Consider the following 21,297-nt stretch of genomic DNA (forward strand, 5'->3'; position numbering starts at 1 on the left):
AATTGGTCTGGCTAGGACTTCAAGTACAATGTTGAATAGGTAGGGAGAAAGTGGACAGCCTTGTCTAGTCCCTGATTTTAGTGGGATTGCTTCAAGCTTCTCACCATTTACTTTGATGTTGGCTACTGGTTTGCTGTAGATTGCTTTTATCATGTTTAGGTATGGGCCTTGAATTCCTGATCTTTCCAAGACTTTTATCATGAATGGGTGTTGGATCTTGTCAAATGCTTTTTCCGCATCTAACGAGATGACCATGTGGTTTTTGTCTTTGAGTTTATTTATATACTGGATTACGTTGATGGATTTCCGTATATTAAGCCAGTAGGAAGATACCCATTCATGAATATATTCTTTTTGTTTTCATTTATAGGATGATTCACATATACAATGATACTTCAATGATTTTGGAAGAATTTGGAATTAAATTTGGAAGGTATAATATGCCAAAATCTAGGTAAGTATTAATAACTAAGGAGGAGACATGACAGAATGAACCATTGAATGGGGGTGGGGGAGTTTCAGGAAGAGTTCACAGAGCAAGCCCACTGCCACATGTTCTATACAACTGAAGATGGGAATATAAAAAAGGGTGGCATGAGTCTCTTGGAGATGTTCGAAAAAAACCTCCAGTCTGTTTCCAGACACTATTGCTTTCATAGCATCTCCCTCAACCAGAGTGATCTCCACCCTAGTGCCTGCTCCCATCAGGCAGCAAGGTGCTTTGTGATGTCAAAGCAGCTCCTCAGCCATTATTAGCTGAGAAGGACCTTGCTGACCAATCAGGACTCAGGGGTGTGGCCTCCCATTGTTCAGGGTGGGTTCATAAGACCGTGCCTCTGAGAGCTCTGGACCAGTCCACCACAAGGCATCAGGATGGTGAAAGCAACTGAGAAGATGCACAATCTGACACAGGATGTTATGTCATCAACTTCGACATCCAAACCAAAGAGAGGGACAATCTGCCACATACCAGATGCTGTGCCATCAACCTGGACTTCTGAACCCAAGACAGTGGACATTTGCCTCACACCTGATGTTGAGCCATCAACCTCGACTGCTGAACCAAAGACAGTGAAGATCTGCTGTCATCAGTCCAAGTCCAAATGTAGCAAGAAGATTAGAACGCCCAAGGTAAGCATAGTCCTTTCTCCGGGGATTTCCCCTCCCCCAGCACTCCCAACCCTTGCTTGGCCTGGCATTTACTCCCTTCTCAACCCATAGCCCTTCTCCTACAATCCCCTTCACATATTCCAGCTTTTCGAAGACTCATATGCCCTTGTCACCTTACTCTGTTGAACTTCCAGGTGCCTACCAGGAAGAGCAAGAAAACCCTGCGAAGGACGCTGAAAAAAAAGACAACTAAGAACAACAATACAGCACCTAAACGGCGTTTCGACTTGTGATTGAGAATGCCGGTAGACTCAGCATGCCACCTAAAGGAGTTGTGGCATCTGAGCAATGGCCAACTGTGTAGATACTGTATAGTTACTACACAGTTCTTTGAATCTCAAAATAAAATCAATCTGATATGAAAACTATGTGTCCCTGAGAATCTCTGATGGGGCAAGGAAGGAATGGGAGGGAAAAGGGGCTGGGAAAGAAGGAGGGGGGTGGGATAGAAGAAGGAAGAAACCCCGGTATACAAGAAATGGGTAGTACTGGGTCCTATAGGGGTGGGAGCCAGACAAGAAAATCTAACGTCCAGCAGACAATGAGGGATTATGATGGAGCTAGCATGGAGTTGCCTTGGTCCTGGTGTCTGTTCACAGCAGTAAAACCCTAATTAAGACAATGTTTTTATGGGAATCCTGAGTGTGTGAATGAGTGTGTCTCTGATTCATGTGTGTTCTCTTGAGTCTCTTTTCCTTTTGTTGGTTTATCCTGTCCAAATTCAATGTGAGGGTTTTTGATTTCTCATTATATTCTGTTTTTTTTTTAATGTTTTTTGTTATCTCTTAAAAGTCTGTTCTTGTCTAATGAGATACAAAAAGGGAGTGGATCTGGATCCAGATGGGAGGAGAAATTGGAGGAGGGGGAAACTGAGAAACTTAGAAAGAGGGGAAATATAATTAGGATATACTAGATGGGAAAAATCTATTTTCAATAAAAGAGAGGGGGAAGAAAATTAAAGGATGAGAAAAATACCTAATCATGTATAAGGAAGTCACATTTTATTATCAGGAGTAACTTTTCAGTTGATGAAAACTTCATAGGGTTAAAGAAAAGAAATAGTTAACCAAGGATATAATATCCAGAAAAAGTGGTCTCCAAAAAGAGATCCTTTTATTTCTCATAAAATAAAGGAGGGTTATCACAGTTAGACATACATTACAAAATCAATGTTAAAAGATGTCTTCATTTGAAACAAAGTGATAACTGAAAGCAACAGAAAAACAAAGCAAAATTGGAATAATATTTTAATGCTGAAAAGGTGGTACTTCAATCACTTTTAATTCATGTTTCATTCTAGAATTCCTTAAACAAAAGTATAAAATAATTATAACTATAAAATATATCAGGCTGGAGAGATGACTCAGTAGGTAAGAGCACTCACTGTTCTTCCAGAGGTCCTGAGTTCAATTCCCAACAACCACATGGTGGCTCACAACCATCTGTAATGAGATCTGATGCCCTCTTCTGGTGTGTCTGAAGACAGCTACAGTGTACTCATATACATAAAATAAATAAATAAATCTTAAAGCCATGCCATTACAAACATAATATAAAATATATAATTTGTATTACCAATAATATATAAATTATAAGAAATCAAAGTATAGAGAATTTATATACATCTGAAAATAAGTTAATGTAATCTTAAAATATACTTCTATAATTACAAGATGTTTTATGGAAGCTCTATACTAACCGAAAAATTATGTATGTATATATTTACACATTTATGTATATATATGAAAGGTACACCAAAGAAAATGAAAATGAAATCAAAATATCTCTGCCAAAAATGGATGAAATATGAAAGAAAATAATAAGAGACTGTCTATAAGACAGAATGAAAACAACAAGATAGTAATACTTTGTCTACCTTTCAATAATTTCATTAAATGAAAATGGATTAAGATCCTTAATCAAAATGTATACAAAGACTGAATGAATAACCAAATGACTAAATAAGGTTGAACAATATATTAAATAAGACATACCCACCAAATGGTTATCAAAGATGAATAGGAGTGATCACACTTCATATAAAATAATCTTTAAGGTCAAAAATGTCAGAAGAGAAAAGAGCATTCTAGACTAATAAAAACTAGGTCAGTTCTGAAGGAATAAATAGTAATTATAAATATATATGCACCCGAGAATAGAGTATAAAATATATAAAGCAAATGAAAGAATTAAAGGGAAAATATACTATAATATCAGAAAGGGAAATTCACAACCACTCTTCAAAGGGATTATATAAACTAATGGTAAACTAAAAAGAGAAGAGGGGGTTTGAATAGCACTTTGAACTAACTGAAACTAAAAGAAGTACACATATAACGCCTGTAGTAAGATATTTATTCTCATAAAGAACAAACACAGACAGAGTCCTTGAGTAATAACATAAACCATTTGAACTTAATAAATATGTATACAATATTCCACCCAACATCAGAGTACACATTCTTCTCAAATATACTTAGACCAGCCTCTAGATAAATCTCACTGAATCATAAGGGTATTAAATAAAGAAGAAAATGTAAAGAGAATAAACTCATATCAAGTTATCTTTCCAAGTATAATACTTTAGAGAGTTTTTATTGTTGTTCATTTGTTTATTTTGTTTTTGCTTTGTTTTGAGACAAAATCTTGCTATGTGTCCCATGCTGGCTTCAAATTCACCGCATAGCTCAGGCTAGCCTCAAGTTCTTGTGTCATTCTCCAGATTGCAGATTTATAGGTATGCACCATATCTAGCTTCCAACAGCAACACAGTAACATTAGAAATCAGTACCTGAAGAAAAATTAGAAAATTTAAAATATGTGGATTATACAATATATTTTTGTTTTTTGTTTTTTGTTTTTTGTTTTTTTTAAAAAAACACGGTCTAAGTCTATAGCCCAAGCAAACATCACGCTCACAGTAATCGTCCTTCCGGCTTCCTGAGTGATGGGAGTACAGAGCTGCACAACATGCTTTTGAACAAACAAAAAGTCAAAGAATAAATCAAACAAGAAATAAAAATATCTTGGGGATAGCAAAATACATCATGCCAAAATTAGGGGTTTCAGAAAAATGAGAATCAAGCAGGAAGTTTGTAGTGATAAATAGCTAATTATTTTTTAAAACAAAAGAATATTCTTAACAACCTAATTTTAAACCCTCTGGGAACTAGATGAAAGAAGAATTGAAAGCAGCAAGAGGGAAACAAAATAAAAGATTAGACACCATCAACAAAACATAGAGTTGGTTTCTTGAAAGATTGACAAGAAATACTGAAAAGGATTTGGAGAAAGGGAACCATCAGTTACTTGACAGTGGAACTGCAAACTGCTGCAGGCACTCTGGAAATGAGCATGGAGAATCCTCAAACAGTTAATAAATGTACCATACGACCCAGCTATGCCACTTCAGCACATAGCCAAAAGAACAGACATCCTACTTCCACAGATCCTTGCTCAGCCATGTTCACTAATCACAAGTTCTCCACTCACAAGAGCTAAGAAGTGGAAAGAATTTCAATGTCGTTCAGTTGACTAACACATAATGACAATGCAGACCACAAACAGTATAGAATACTATTCATCTGTAAAGAAAAACAAAATCATGAAATTTCTTGGTAAAGAGGTGGAACAACAATAACAAAAGAGCATACTGAGTGAGGTAATCCAGAATTAGAAAGAAACATGTCAAATGTTCACTCTCATCTGCAGTTATTAGGTCCATGTCTTCAGATATGTGTGTATACAAGCTGGAGTAACTGCAGAAAGCAAAAGAGTAAAAACGAGGGTACACTTCAGAGCAGGGAGCAACAAAATGGAAAATACCAGGGTATATGTGATCTTTAAGGGAGAAGTTGGAAAATGGGAGGGCTTTCATTGGGGAGAGATTAAAAATACTGAAGAAGGGAGTAAAATAAGAGTAACTACCCCCACACACCTATGGTCACTTGATCTTCGACAAGGGAGCTAAAAACATCCAGTGGAAGAAAGACAGCATTTTCAACAAATGGTGCTGGCACAACTGGTTGTTAACATGTAGAAGAATGCGAATTGATCCATTCCTATCTCCTTGTACTAAGGTCAAGTCTAAGTGGATCAAGGAACTTCACATAAAACCAGAGACACTGAAACTTATAGAGGAGAAAGTGGGGAAAAGCCTTGAAGATATGGGCACAGGGGAAAAATTCCTGAATAGAACAGTAATGGCTTGTGCTGTAAGATCGAGAATTGACAAGTGGGACCTCATGAAACTACAAAGCTTCTGCAAGGCTAAAGACACCATCAATAAGACAAAAACACCACCAACAGATTGGGAAAGGATCTTCACCTATCCTAAATCAGATAAGGGACTAATATCCAATATATATAAAGAACTCAAGAAGGTGGACTCCAGAAAGTCAAATAACCCCATTAAAAAATGGGGCTCAGAACTGAACAAAGAATTCTCACCTGAGGAATACCGAATGGCAGAGAAGCACCTGAAAAAATGTTCAACATCCTTAATCATCAGGGAAATGCAAATCAAAACAACCCTGAGATTCCACCTCACACCAGTCAGAATGGCTAAGATCAAAAATTCAGGTGACAGCAGATGCTGGCGAGGATGTGGAGAAAGAGGAACACTCCTCCATTGTTGGTGGGATTGCAAGCTTGTACAACCACTCTGGAAATCAGTCTGGCGGTTCCTCAGAAAATTGGACATAGTACTACCGGAGGATCCAGCAATACCTCTCCTGGGCATATATCCAGAAGATGTCCCAACCGGTAAGAAGGACACATGCTCCACTATGTTCATAGCAGCCCTATTTATAATAGCCAGAAGCTGGAAAGAACCCAGATGTCCCTCAACAGAGGAATGGATACAGAAATTATGGTACATTTACACAATGGAGTACTACTCAGCTATTAAAAAGAATGAATTTATGAAATTCCTAGCCAAATGGATGGACCTGGAGGGCATCATCTTGAGTGAAGTAACACAATCACAAAAGAACTCACACAATATGTATTCATTGATAAGTGGATATTAGCCCAAAACTTAGGATACCCAAGATATAAGATACAATTTGCTAAACGCATGAAACTCAAGAAGAATGAAGACCAAAGTGTGGACACTGTGCACCTTCTTAGAATTGGGAACAAAACACCCAGGGAAGGAGTTACAGAGACAAAGTTTGTAGCTGTGATGAAAGGATGGACCATTTAGAGACTGCTGTATCCAGGGATCCGTCCCATAATCAGCTTCTAAACGCTGACACCATTGCATACACTAGCAAGATTTTGCTGAAAGGACCCAAATATAGCTGTCTCTTGTGAGACGATGCCGGGGCCTAGCAAACACAGGAGTGGATGTTCACAGTCAGCTATTGGATGTATCACAGGGCTCCCAATGGAGAAGCTAGAGAAAGTACCCAAGGAGCTAAAGGGATCTGCAACCCTATTGTTGGAACAACATGATGTACTAACCAGAACCCTGGAGCTCTTGTCTCTAGCTGCATATGTATCGAAAGATGGCCTAGTCGGCCATCAATGGAAAGAGAGGCCCATTGGACTTGCAAACTTTATATGCCCCAATATAGGGGAATGCCAGGGCCAAAAGAATGGGAATGGGTGGGTAGGGAAGTGGGGGGCGCTATGGGGGACTTTTGGGATAGTATTGGAAATGTAATTGAGGAAAATATGTAATAAAAATAAAAAAAAAAAGAAAGAAATGAAAACCCCCCCCCCAAAAAAAAAAGAGTAACTACCTAAATAAACCTATAACACTATATATAAAATAATATATGTGTGTGTTGTGTTTATATATATACATATATATAGTTATATGTGTGTATATATATATAATTTGAAATGAAAAACTTCCAATCGGACTGACAATGATCCTTGCAAGAGCCAAAGACCATCTAATAAAAACCCTATCCCTAGCAGGGTGTAGTGGTGCATGACTTTAATCTCAGCACTCGGGAGGCAGAGGCAGGTGGATTTCTGAGTTCAAGGCCAGCCTGGTCTACAAAGTGAGTTCCAGGACAGCCAGAGTTATACAGAGAAACCCTGTTTCGAAAAAACAAAAACCAAAAAAAAACAAAAACAAAAACAAACAAAAAACCCTTTCCCTGGACATGAGAAGCCCTCTTCAAGAGGTGGAAGGCAAATCCCTAGTGCTGAAGACACTTTGTTCTTCAGACATAGAGCCCAGATCCCCCCAGAGCTGGAACTTGAAAGCCTCCTCCCCAAGGGAGATCTACAAATGTATCTACATTTGTGGTACAAGAAACATTCATGCAACTTTCCAAAGGAGGAAAGTATAATGTCTATTAATCACAATAATAATAAGTATGGTATTAACCTTAAGGATACAATAGTGACATGCGTACATTGATGATACCAACAGACTCTAATTGGGCTTAAGGCTCATTTAACAAAAGAGAAATCATGCCAGGTATTGGAAACATAGCCAACTATAATGGGTAGTGAAGTCACTGATATTGGAAGAAAACTCACATGTGACACTTTACACTCACAGTGTAATCCCTAGCTACATTCTAAATATTTGTCCTCCTACCCACAGAAAAGTGTCATTCTCACCTCTCATCAAGGACCCCTCTCTTTGCAACAGGTGGAGATCATTACAGAAAACCACAACCAATCAAAATGCAGAGTTGTAGAGCTCAGTACCAACTGATACATCCATAACACAACCTCCACACCTAAAACTCATGGATCACTGCAAAAGAGGGGGTTAGAGAGATTTTAAGAGACAGCAGAATAGGAAGTTTGCTGCAAGACTGTGTATTATAAGAAACTCAGAAGCAAGATATTGGCTTCCTAAACATGACCTGAACAAGGATGACACCAATAGAAATGCTTATATGAAAGGGACAAGGCTCTGGAGGTATCAACCTTAGACTAAGAAATACAAGTAACGAAGTAATGCTGAAAGTGGGAAAGTTGTTCACCCCCATGAACATGCCAATTGGTTATCCAGTACCAAATGGTCACATCTGAAAGCATATACATATAAACAACATATAGATGGACTGAGTAGGCTATATTTATATATTTAGGATTATACACATATATATGTGACAACAATTTTAAAAATGTTGCGATGAATTTGAGAGAGAGCATGGGTTTCACATAAGAAAGGTTAGAGGCTAGAAGGTGGAATGATGTAATTATAATTTCAAAAAGCATATATATACATATGTGTGTGTGTGTGTGTGTTATTGTCTTAGTCAGGGTTTCTATTCCTGGAAAAAACATCATGACCAAGAAACAAGTTGGGAAGGAAAGGGTTTATTCAGCTTACACTTCCATGGTGCGGTTCACCACCAAGGAAGTCAGGACTGGAACTTAAGCAGGTCAAGAAGCAGGAGCTGATGCAGAGGTCATGGAGGGATGTTTCTTACTGGCTTGATCAGCTTGCTTTCTCATAGAACCCAAGACTACCAGGCCAGAGATGGTTCCACCCACAAGGGGCCTTTCCCCCTTAATCACTAATTGAGAAAATTCCTTACAGATGATTCTCATGGAGGCACTTCCTCAACTGAAGCTCCTTTCTCTGTGATAACTCCAGCCTGTGTCAAGTTGACACACAAAACCAGCCTGTGTGTGTGTGTGTGTGTGTGGTAAAAATCTATCACTACTGATGCCATACAAATAACAGGATTATAAGAAACTTAATAATGTCAACAAATTGGTTAGCATAAAACATGGATAAATTTCTAGAAATTCTCAACATGACAACACAGAACAATGTAAACAATAAAAAAGTCTATACAAATTTATGACTGGTAAAAGACACATGCTCCACTATGTTCATAGCAGCCCTATTTATAATAACCAGAAGCTGGAAAGAACCCAGATGCCCCTCAACAGAGGAATGGATACAAAAAATATGTGGTACATTTACACAATGGAGTACTACTCAGCTATTAAAAAGAATGAATTTATGAAATTCCTAGGCAAATGGTTGGACCTGGAGGGCATCATCCTGAGTGAGGTAACCCAATTACAAAAGAACTCAAATGATATGTACTCACTGATAATGGATATTAGCCCAGAAACTTAGAATACCCAAGATATAAGACACAATTTGCTAAACACATGAAACTCAAGAAGAACGAAGACCAAAGTGTGGACACTTTGCCCCTTCTTAGAATTGGGAACAAGAGAGAAAGAGAGAGAGAGAGACTGGAGTAGTAGTCCAAAGCCATCCAACAGAGATAGAGGCTTAAATAAAGACAACAGGTTAATATTGCTACTGAGCACAGATGCAGCAATTCTCAACGAAAACTAGTAAGCCAAGCTGACCTTCATATTACAATGGTTATAACATGATGAGGTGAGATTTGTCCCTACAGTAAGTGAATATGTGAAAATAATTAATATGATATGCCACATCAAGAAAAATAGGATAAAAGCTACACAAGCATCTCAATATTGCTGAAAACTCACTTGCCAAAATTCAATGCTTTCCTTAAAAAAAGCATTCAACAAAGTAGATCCAGAAAGCAAATACATCAACAAAATAAAAGCCACATATGAAGAGCTCATAGCTAAGATCATATTCCATGATGAAAACTGAAAGGTTTTCATTTAAAATAAAGTCAAAATAAGAGTGCTCATTATTATCACGTCTACTTACTATAACAATAAAATGTTATCCAAAGACATCAGGCAAGAAAAAGAATTAATGACATGTAAATTAGAAAGGGGAAAGTAAGATTCTATCTGTTCACAGGTGAAGTGATCTTATATGTATACATTCTGAAAAACTTCATGAGAGTCTAAAAACTAACAAATGAGTTTAGCAAAATAGCAGGGTACTTAGTAAACATGCAAAAACCGTGTTTTTATACACCGGAAATAAACAAATCAAGATGAAAGTCAATATAATTGCTGTTCAATAACTTCAAATTTTTAGAATATGTAAAAACAGCAACAAAAGTGAGGAAAGATTTGTACACTGAAAACAAGAAAGCACAGATGAGATAAATTAATGAAGAAATAGATTAAAAGACATACTGTACTAATAGACTGAAAAACTTAATAATGTTAAAATGTCCACATTACCCAAAGCAATATAAAGATTTGGTGAAATTTTCATTTGAAAATTGACATTTTCTACAAAAAAAGAAAGAAAGCAGAATTCTAAAATTTGAATAGCTCATCTACCAATACCCAATTGCAGAAACAATACTGAAAAAAAGTATAACAAAACTAGAGACCTCACACTCTCTGCTCTCAGATTATATCACAAATAGAAAGAACTAAAATAATATGAAACTGACATATAAAGGCAGACTTACACAGTAATTTGGAAAGGAATAGTGAACCTAGGAATAAAAGGATACCCATATAGTCAAATTTTCTCTCATAACAATGCCAAAGCTGCATATTAGAGACAGTATCTTCAACAGATGGTTTTGAAAAACATGTATATATATGCAAAAAACTGTATACTCATCTCTCACCATACATAAAACTAAACTCTAAATCTATTTGTAAAAGATTTTATTTAATTATATATATATACACATATATATATATATATATATATATATATATATATATATATATATATATATATATGATGAGTACACTGTAGCTGTCTTCAGACACACCAGAAAGAGGGCATCAGATCCCATTACAGATGGTTGTGAGCCACCATGTGGTTGTTAGGAATTGAACTCAGGACCTCTGGAAGAGCACTCAGTGCTCTTAACCACTGAGGCATCTCTCCAGCCCAACTCTAAATCTATTAACATAGATTAAATGGATTAAAGACCCAACTTTGAGACCTGATACTGTAAAATCTCCTATAAATGAAATACAGGAGCAAAGCTTTACAACATTTGTCTTGGCAATAATGTTTTGGCTGTGACACCAAAAGCCCAAGAAAGAAAAGTAAAAAGTAAACAAATGGAACTCTATTTAACTAAAAAGCTTCTATGTTGCAAATCTATCAACAAGTCTGGTGTGCTGCACACCTTTAATCTCAGCACTTGGGAAACAGAGGCAAGTGGATCTCTTTTAACTTCTAGGCCGGCCTGTTCTAAAGAATGAGTTTCAGGACAGCCGGGGCTATATACAGACGCTGTTTTCCAGCAGGGAGGGGGAAGGCACAAATCGAGCAACATAGTTAAGAGGCAACATACAGCCGTACGGGCGGTGGTGGTGCACTCTTTCAATCCCAGCACTTTAGAGGCAGAGGCAGGAGGATTTCTGAGTTCGAGGCCAGCTTGGTCTACAAAGTGAGTTCCAGGACAGCTAGGGCTATACAGAGAAACTCTGTCTCAAAAAAAAAAAAAAGAAAAAGAAAAAAAGAGGCAACATACAGACTAGGAGAAAAATGTAAAACTTATATTTCAGATAAGAGAATAGTATGCAAAATAAAAACTCTTTCAAATGAATAAAAAAACAAGTCCACTATAGTACAGACAAATGACTTAAGACAATTCCAAGAACAAATGGCTAATGGATATATCTACTAGTCACCAGAGAAATTCAAGTATTATCATTTCATGCTTTTAATATGATCATTGTTTTTTTTTTTTTAAAGACAAAACAACAAACAGAAAGTAACTATTGTTCCTATCTCTTACAATGTGGAAAATATACTTAATAAGAGTGTATTATATTTATGGTGGGTTTTTGTGGCCTCCCTTCCCCCAGCCTGGAACCTGCTTGCTCAAGGGTGGAGCTACCTGCTCATTCGTTCTGCCACGCCTACTGCTGGACCCTGCCTTTGCTGCTTGGAAGAGGCACACACGTGTTCGTCCTGCTACTGGACCCTGAGTTACTTGGCGGGAAATTGGGTTCCCTCCCCTTTCCTTTATAACTGAGTGTCTGAAAATAGTAAAATTGAGCTTTGATCAGAATGTTGTCTTAGCTCCATTCATTCTTCCGCCTTGTCTAGATTCCTCTCTTTTCAGCTCGAACTGCCATTCTCAGTTGAACCGTTCGTGTTGTGGACTGCGGGCAGGCCGCAACAGGTTTTTTTGCTAATAACTACATTTATAGCTGTTCTTTCACAGGGGATATGAGTAAATAATTGATATGATGGGCATGCTAATTTATTTTACCATAGTAACTACCAACTTTTATATACCTCATGACATATTTTCTACACTTGATTCAAATTAAGACTTTTCAGATTGGAGTACAAAATAATAGATTTCATTATCCACCCAATATTAATAATTAGGCCTGTAGTCACTATTGCATGAACTATAAAATAATGTATATACCACAAAAAGATATTTTATTTCCTTATTAAGTTAAAAATAGACCTACTATAAGGTTCAGCGATCCTATGAGGTTAAAAAAGAATAAAACAGAGCTAAATATATGCTATGTACAAGACATTTGCTTTATAAAAAGAAACATGGCTATACAGAAAGTAAATGGATAGAAAAGTTACGCCATTGAAATAGCAAGGGTTTTGAGACAGGGTCTTGCTAAATAGGCTGGGATAGCTGGGAATTCTCTTGTCTCTCAAGTGCTGAGATTTCAAGCACATGCTCTCTCAATAGGCTAAAATGTCGGTTGTTTTTTTTTTTTTTTAAGCACAGTATATAGATATAAAGATAGAGATATCAGATAAAATAAATATCAGAGAAAAGTAAATTACCAAAGTGAAATAACATTACAAAATATCCATAATGTAAAAAATATATAATTACTGAGAAAGAATAAGATTAGAAGTTAGAGGTCTAAGAATGGCATAGAGGAGGAAGATGGGGCTTATAAATGACTGAAATAAGAGCTCTGTGGTGATGGTAAAATCAAATATCTCTGTGTGCTGCTGGAATATAGGAAACTACACATGTGGAAAATGCATATTTTTCCAAACAGTTGCTTATAAAATTAGAAATTTAGATAAGATCAGCATCTTAGTTGATGATATCGCATGTTTGTACAAGATAACACAGAAAAAGGCTATTTTAAGTTTAAACAAAACTTCTTTACATTTTTTTTAATTTTCTGAAATTAAATATGTAGTTGCATTGTTTCTTCCTTCCCTTTCCTCCCTCCAACTTTTCCCACACATCACTCATGGCCTAAGGTTCAGGGATTATAGCAAAAGAGAAGGTGGAAAATTTATAAGAACCAAAGGAACAGAGAACAGGAAGTTGGCTGTGAAGTATCATCTAGAAATATCAGAGAAGCTACACTCAAGCATTTATCATCAATAAGGCTGCTTCTTCATATTTTTCAAGTTCCTGTGATTTTTCATTAAAAACACAGCAATACAATATTCATTGTTCATAAATTTTATGCACATGTGATCAAACTTAGGGGGTCACGACCTATGTGCCAACTCAATCAGACCACTCATCCTCAATAAACTGAAAAAAAAAAAGAAAAAGAAAAAGAAAAGAAAAGAATAGTGGAAAGCAGATGAAGGAGATTTATTCAATATGGCCACAATGGGAAGAGGGATGAAGAGATCAAAGAAGATCTCCAAGTCAGTCTTCAGGGTCCTGACATGGAATTAAAGTTTATTTAGGGGGCCAAGGATATAAACATTTAAACAGTTCTGGTCTACCCACTGTTGACCCATCATTATCTGGGATTCAGTTTCATCCTGTTCTGCCCAGTTTTTAGAACTCTATGAAATCTCTTTCCAGTAGACAAATTTCCCCTTTGTCCGAAGTGTTTTTCTTCTCTCAGCATGATATTCCTTAGGAAATTCCCATTTCGTTGGGGTCCATTGTATCGAGTCTGATAGATTGAGAGAGACAAGTGTCTTTTGTGTATAATCTTTTTAATTTTTGAAATGATAATATAAAGACATAATTTTCCCCTTCCCTTTCTTCTCTCTAACCCCTCCCATGCAACTCCTTTGCTCTCCCTCAAACTCATGGCCTCTTTTTTTTTGTTATTACCTATATGCATATTCATAAATATAACCTGGTCAGTCCATAAACTGTTACTTGTATGTACATTATCTCAAACATGTTTCTTTAAAGATTACTTTTCGGGCTGGTGAGATGGCTCAGTGGGTAAGAGTACCCGACTGCTCTTCTGAAGGTCCAGAGTTCAAATCCCAGCAACCACATGGTGGCTCACAACCATCCGCAACGAGATCTGGTGCCCTCTTCTGGAATGTCTGACGACAGCTACAGTGTACTTACATATAATAATAAATAAATAAATCTTAAAAAAAAAAAAGGGGGCTGGTGAGATGGCTCAGTGGGTAAGAGCACCCGACTGCTCTTCCGAAGGTCCAGAGTTCAAATCCCAGCAACCACATGGTGGCTCACAACCATCCGTAATGAGATCTGACGCCCTCTTCTGGAGTGTCTGAGGACAGCTACAGTGTACTTACATATAATAATAAATAGATAACTCTTAAAAAAAAAAAAAAAGATTACTTTTCTTCCTAGTTTAAGTTCCATATATGCCTAGGACACACTTCCTTTTCTTTGTTTCTTTGAGAATTTTTCATATTATTAATAAAAAATACATACACACATACATATGTATCATTACTTTAAGTTGGTTTAAATACATCTTTATTAATTACCAGCAATAGAGCTTTTTTTCTTCTAGATGAGTTCTATTTCACCCAGGCTGATTTTAAACTTGTAGACCCAAGCAGTGTTTCCTCGATCAGGCTACCGAGTATCTGGGACTACAAACATACAACTACACTTGATTTTATAAAACACCTTAATTACAGGAGAGAGATAAACAAAATATTCACGACTTAAAGCTCCAACATTTTATATAAAGCATTCTGGCAATATCTTCATCATCTGCTTAAATTATTCCTTAATGAGAAATTTCATTATCAATTCCATATTCTTTAGTTAACTAATTCTCTAGGTATACTGAGATACTTATATTCAATTTTTAATAATTCCCTTCATTTTATTTTATGTATATGGGTGTTTATATTTTTCCTATGTACTACATGTGTGCCCAGTGTCAGAAGAGGGCATCAGACCCGTTGGAACTGGAGTTATATATGCTTGAGGGCTACCAGGTGGGTGCTGGGAATTGAACCTGGGTACTCTGGAAGGGTAACCGGCTCATTTAACCATCTCTCCAACCCCCATATTCAATTTAAAATTATCTTCCAAATATTTTTTTCTAATTCTCCACTCCCCTCTGCTCATGAAGACTACCAAGAACGAAATAGATTTTCTACTGTGCATTGGATTGTTAGCTCTGTAAAAAGTTTTCAGTCTCTTTCTTCCACAAGTAAACATACAGCAAAGTTTCATCAAACATGTCACAGGCATGACAAAGCTGAAGTGAAAAAGAAAGAATGACAATTAGTAAAAAACAAATGAGTCTGGCCATTTAGCTCAGTTGGTTAGAGCGTGGTGCTAATAATGCCAAGGTTGCGGGTTGGATCCCTCTACGGGTCACATATGCATGTTTTAGCCAGGCCATGGTGGTGCACACCTTTGATCCCAGCACTTTGGAGGCAGAGGCAGGCGGATTTCTGAGTTCAAGGCCAGCCTGGTCTACAAAGTGAGTTCCAGGACAGTCAGGGCTACACAAAGAAACCCTGTCTCGAAAAAACCTAAAAAACAAACAAACAAACAAAAAACCAAAAAGAACAAAACAAAACAAACAACAAAATGAGCTAAATTTCTATTCTAACAGAAATAAGCCCATGCTGTTGTGTTCCCTGCTATTAGCCATAAGATCTAAAACCTATAAATTAAAAGCCCTGAGTTACACAGTAAAAAAGAATAAAGTATTACTATAGAAGTCAGAAAAATAAAGAACTAGCTCTTATCCCCTCTTGGAAAAGTATCAATGATAAATGATAATTCACAACTACTATTATCATGTGTACCTGACTATTCTGTATTAACCTTAACTTGTCAAAATGAACTGGAGTAGAATCTGTTACCTTTGACAGAAGTATTTAATCCAAGAATATTAGAAATGTTGAGTTTTAGGTCTTATTGCATCATAATACAGGTAGAAGAAAATACTACTAGTATTTATATTTGTATTTGTATTTGTATTGTATTTGTATTTGTATTTGTAGCCTGGGCTAGTATGTAATTTATATAGGTCAAGCTTGCCTTGAATACCAAGGAATCTACTTGCCTCAACTTTCTGAATATAAAGATTACAAGTATACACCACCATACATGACTGATGATTCATTCAATTTGTTATTTTAGAACTGAAAGAGTCTCAGAGTTTTATTATTTTCAGATGTTTGAAAGTATCAGGAGTATATTAAGATTATGGGTTGCAATGAACATTTTATTTTCTCCTTCTGATGTATCAATGAAAATGTATGTATTTACATATGTGTAAGAGTTTACATTCCAGTTGTATTGCTACTGCACTTTCTATATCTGAAACAGTTTTCAACAATTATTGCCTTAAATTTTCTTTCACCACTGATTAACACTAACTTGAAAGTTCAAAACCTGAAATGCTTCAACATTCGAATAGTTTCATACCATGACAATAATGTTTGATCTTAGATATATGATAACATCAGATTTCTAATTTCCAGACTAGAGATAATCAACTCATACTTGTATGCAAGTATTCTAATTTCTGATAAACTCCCAAATCTGAAACACTTAGGCTCCAAACATTTCTAATAAGGGATCTCAAATTTTATTAAGTACTATTTGAATCCCTTTCACAGTACTAGGTATATAGTATCCTAATTAGTGATAGAGTACTTAGAAAATGTTTTAAAGTACATTGAACACAGGTGTCCCTACTTTAATTCCTATCACTTACTTGAATTCAATATCAAGTTTTTGATACCAGCAAGGAACTTCAAATTTTCCTAACCTCTAATATGGCTATGGCTATTTTTTTTTTGTACAGCATAATCCATAATTAACAAAGGACAGAGAATCTAGTAAAAAAATGTGTTACTGCTACATCTACCCAAATCTTAACAAATTCTTGATTTAATTTGAATTAAATTAAATTTAAATTTAATTTAATTTGAATGCAAATTAATGAAATTTTGTCTTGTAATTTGGAACACACTAATGTTATAATATATAATTCCCCAAATTACTGAAATTAAATTAACTGTAATTTGTTACATAAAGATTTGTTAAATAAATCAATAAACAAGATAGGAGAAAAGATGTTTAAATTACTTAAAGTTTTCTTTAAGTGTTTTAGAAATCTTCACATATTATCCACTTATGTATTAACTACAAATTAGTCTCATCTACTTATTAAGATAATATCCCTAAAGATTAATCTAGTTCTGATTAGTATAAGGAAGTCATAAGACATACTAGTTCACAAAAATTCAAATTTTCAACCATTTTAGACTTTTTCTTGCTCAAATTATTGCAAATTAAGAGAAACTGAAGTATAAAATCTAATACCTATTTTTTTATGCCTCAATTTTTTATGTTTCTATGGAATCACAGATATTTAGACTGGCAAAATAACACAATACTTTAAAATCATGTAAACTGAAATAAGATAATCTAATAATATTAGCCTTAAATGTCTATAAGAACAGACATTCAGCAGCAACCATTTAATATATTAGTATACAATACATGAAGCCAGGTGTGATAGTATATATTTGTTTCTGCCCTTTGAAAGTGTAGGCTGAAGGGCTCATCCTTATCTAATAGCTTGGGCTACACAAGACTTTTTGTCAAACAAAGTGAAACACAAAAGAAACACAAAATTCAAGTGTGTAATTATATATTGCCTGGCAAAATTCAAGTGTGTAATTATATATTGCCTGGCAAAATTCAAGTGTGTAATTATATATTGCCTGGCAAATTAAATATCTTTTTTAGTTTATTTTTATTTTATTATTTATTTATTTATTTATTTATTTATTTATTTATTTTGGTTTTCGAGACAGGGTTTCTCTGTATAGCCCTGGCTGTCCTGGAACTCACTCTGTAGACCAGGCTGGCCTCGAACTCAGAAACCCACCTGCCTCTGCCTCCCAAGTGCTGGGATTAAAGGTGTGCACCACCACTGCTCGGCTAAATATCTTATATTAGAGTTTATATGTGAACTAGTTTCCAGTTTGAGAAAGTGGTATAAAGTGGGGGTTAAAGTGAGGAGGGATATTGGAATATAGGGCAGAAGAAGGATAGGCAAAGAGATAAAGAACACTAAGGATGTCTGAAAAAGCCATGTGGAGACCAATATTTAAAAAAAAAAACTTCCCTGTGTGTAAAATATTTGTATTGTATATTACTGTATATTAACTCATACATATTTAATATATATTAAAGTAGTTTCAGGTAGATGTCAAGAAATATCATAAGATGGGAAAAAATTCTGAAGACAATATAAAAAAAACAGCAGACAGAATGAAAGAACAGAAAACAGTATCCTTTTTATTATAAAAATTTTTAAACTCTGAAGTGTAACTATATGAAGATATGAAGTTTTTAAATGAACTCTTGAATGGATGTGGATGAAAGAAGCCATACGTTATCACAGAAGTTTCAAACTTCTACTATTTTCTTTATTCAACAAAGAAAAGATTTTGTTTTAAAAATAAAAATGTAATTAGCCAGGTGATTGTAACATCCCTCCATGGCCTCTGCATCAGCTCCTGCTTCCTGACCTGCTTGAGTTCCAGTCCTGACTTCCTTTAGTGATGAACAGCACTGTAGAAGTGTAAACTGAATAAACCCTTTCCTCCCCAACTTGCTTCTTGGTCATGATGTTTTGTCCAGGAATAGAAACCCTCACTAAGACAAGGAGGCAGAGGCAGGTGAATTTCTGTGTTCAAGGGCAACCTGGTCTACAAGGAGAATTCTAAGGCAGCCAGGGCTGTTACACAGAGAAATCCTGCCTTGGAAAACAAATAAATAAATAACCAATGTAGGGATTCAGTCTCCTGAGTTAGACATAGTATTTTTTAATCATGCATAGCTTATAATGTTTCTACACACAACTTTCAGTTAAGTTACTTAATTATAAAAATAGTTTATCTTATATGCACACAGCTCTTCAGACTATTAGGAACCCATTCTAAATAACTAATATAGTCTATATTGTATATATTGTGTATATGTGTGTGCAATTTTAATAAAATTTGCTTAGCTCAGAAGTAAGAATGAATACAAATATTTACAGTAATTAAGCAAGTTTAATTATTAGTTCAATAATTCAGGGTTATAAAAGGATTATAAAAGGATATAGAGACACTAAAAGTTCCTACATAGTATTTTTTAACGAAGATTACTATTAAAATGGCTATTTTTTTCATTATCAATCTGTGACATTCAGTTTTAGATTTCAAATGATATTTCTGGCATTTTACAAAGTTATAAAATTCTATCACAGAATAAAACTGACAAAATTAACTTCAGTGATGCACTTGTAACTAGGAAATGAATATGAATCATTATGTTTTGGATGACAACAGTTGAAAGATCACTGATCAGTCATAATATAAGACAGAGGATTAAGACGGTGAGAACTCTGTGTAACAGTTCCTTATAACTTTCAATTTACAATTTATACGTGAAAGCACTTGTTTGATTAGTTGCTAACATACCTGAAGAATGAATTCCAGTCTTTGCCCTTTTTTTTTTACTCATACTGAAATGGCTTTTATCATCTTTTGCTTAGTTTAGAAGTTTATGTTCTAGGACAATTTGATCCAAATAGAATTTTTGGATAAAAGTCATGATTTCAATAAGCTCCTATCACAAAACTTTAGAGATATGCTCAAGTAGAAAATGTCCAGTCCTGACATAATGAAGATCATACTTTAGAATAGGATCATTTTAAATCTGCATATAAAAGGAACCATCAAATCATCATCAGAACTTGTGAGTATCCTTTCACTCACTCAAGTGGCCTGCAGTCACTAGTGACTTTGCTTTGAATAGATCCCCTGCTCCTTTGCAATCAGTGTATTTCAAGTCTTTGAACAAGAAACCAAGAAACTGGAAACACTCCACCCAAACCCCAACCATCAATAACACTGAAATGATCATTTGTGAAACAGCAATTATATGCTGAGCCTAGAAACAATGAATTATTGTTTGTCAGTAACATATTTATCAAATAAGACTTCTGTGGGCAGCAAAAGATAACAGATGAAAAGTACAGAGGCCTCACAAATTTGAAGTTTGTATATTTTGCCTCTTGGAGTAAATGTGCACATTTTTTGTAATTCTAAAATGTGAGTTTATGTTGGGGGACATACAACTTTTTTAAAATATGATACAGATGATACTCAACTTGTGATGTGGTTACATCTCAGTAACTCAATCAAAAGTTAAAAACTCATGAATAACAACTGAACTGAATGCATATAACCTACTAAAACATTACAATGTAGCAACATAGTACAATGGAGAGTACTGGTTTTTTTTTTTTCTCATGATCACATAGATGACTGACAGCTACAGATTATTGCAACTGTCCAGCATTGCTAGAGAATGTAGAACTGTATATTATGAAGCCAGTCACATTAAAGTAACACTGGCAACTTTGAAAATGTCTTTAAAACTGACAGTTGCCCTTAGGGACTTTGAAATTACACTACCTTGCTCTTCAGGTTGAAGAATGGGTCAGGGTCGGTGCATACTAGTGCACAACACATAGCAGCTGTAGAAGAGGATGCAGAGTCAGAAGATGAAGATGAAGAGTAAGGAAAATTCTTAAGTACAACTGGAATGTGACCTAGGCCCCTGGCAGTGGTAGGAAGATTCCACAGGGGGGAAAAAGAAAGTTGTTGATAAATGAAAGAACAATGATGAGAAGGGGTGTCTTAGAATTTCTAGTACTGTGACAAAATACAATGACCAAAAACAAGTTTTGAAGGAAGGTTATCTTTCATCTAATAGCTTGTAGTCTATCATGAAGCAAAGTTGGGAAAGGTACATAGGCCGAACTTGGAGTCAGGAAGTGATGCAGAGAGGTCATGAAGGAATGCTGCGTACTGGCTTGCTTCCCATTCTTGCTCAGCCTGCTTTCTTATAGCACTTAGAACTACCAGTATAGGGATGGTACCACCTACAATGGGCTGGGCCCTTCCATATCAATCTTCAATCAGGAAAATATACCACAGACCTCTCCACAAGCTCATCTGGTGGGGACATTTTTTCAATTGAGGTTCCCTTTTTAAAAATTACTCTAGATTGTGCCAAGTTGACAAAACCTAACTAC

General features: G+C 35.6%; 2 protein-coding genes across 4 annotated transcripts in view; one reads left to right on the top strand and one right to left on the bottom strand.

The window, feature by feature from the left end:
- Zc3h12b (zinc finger CCCH-type containing 12B) overlaps positions 1–21,297 on the bottom strand; it is a 189,975-nt gene that overhangs the window by 164,564 nt on the left and 4,114 nt on the right. The window lies entirely within an intron of this gene.
- LOC110286828 (uncharacterized) lies at positions 825–1,529 on the top strand. Its single transcript, XM_021153443.2, has 2 exons — positions 825–1,131; positions 1,305–1,529. The coding sequence occupies exons 1-2, from the start codon at positions 874–876 to the stop codon at positions 1,401–1,403; spliced, it is 357 nt and encodes a 118-aa protein (XP_021009102.1). The 5' UTR covers positions 825–873; the 3' UTR covers positions 1,404–1,529.

The sequence above is a fragment of the Mus caroli genome, unplaced genomic scaffold, assembly GCF_978045245.1.
Source record: "Mus caroli unplaced genomic scaffold, Mus_caroli_1 scaffold_5, whole genome shotgun sequence".
NCBI lineage: Eukaryota > Metazoa > Chordata > Mammalia > Rodentia > Muridae > Mus > Mus caroli.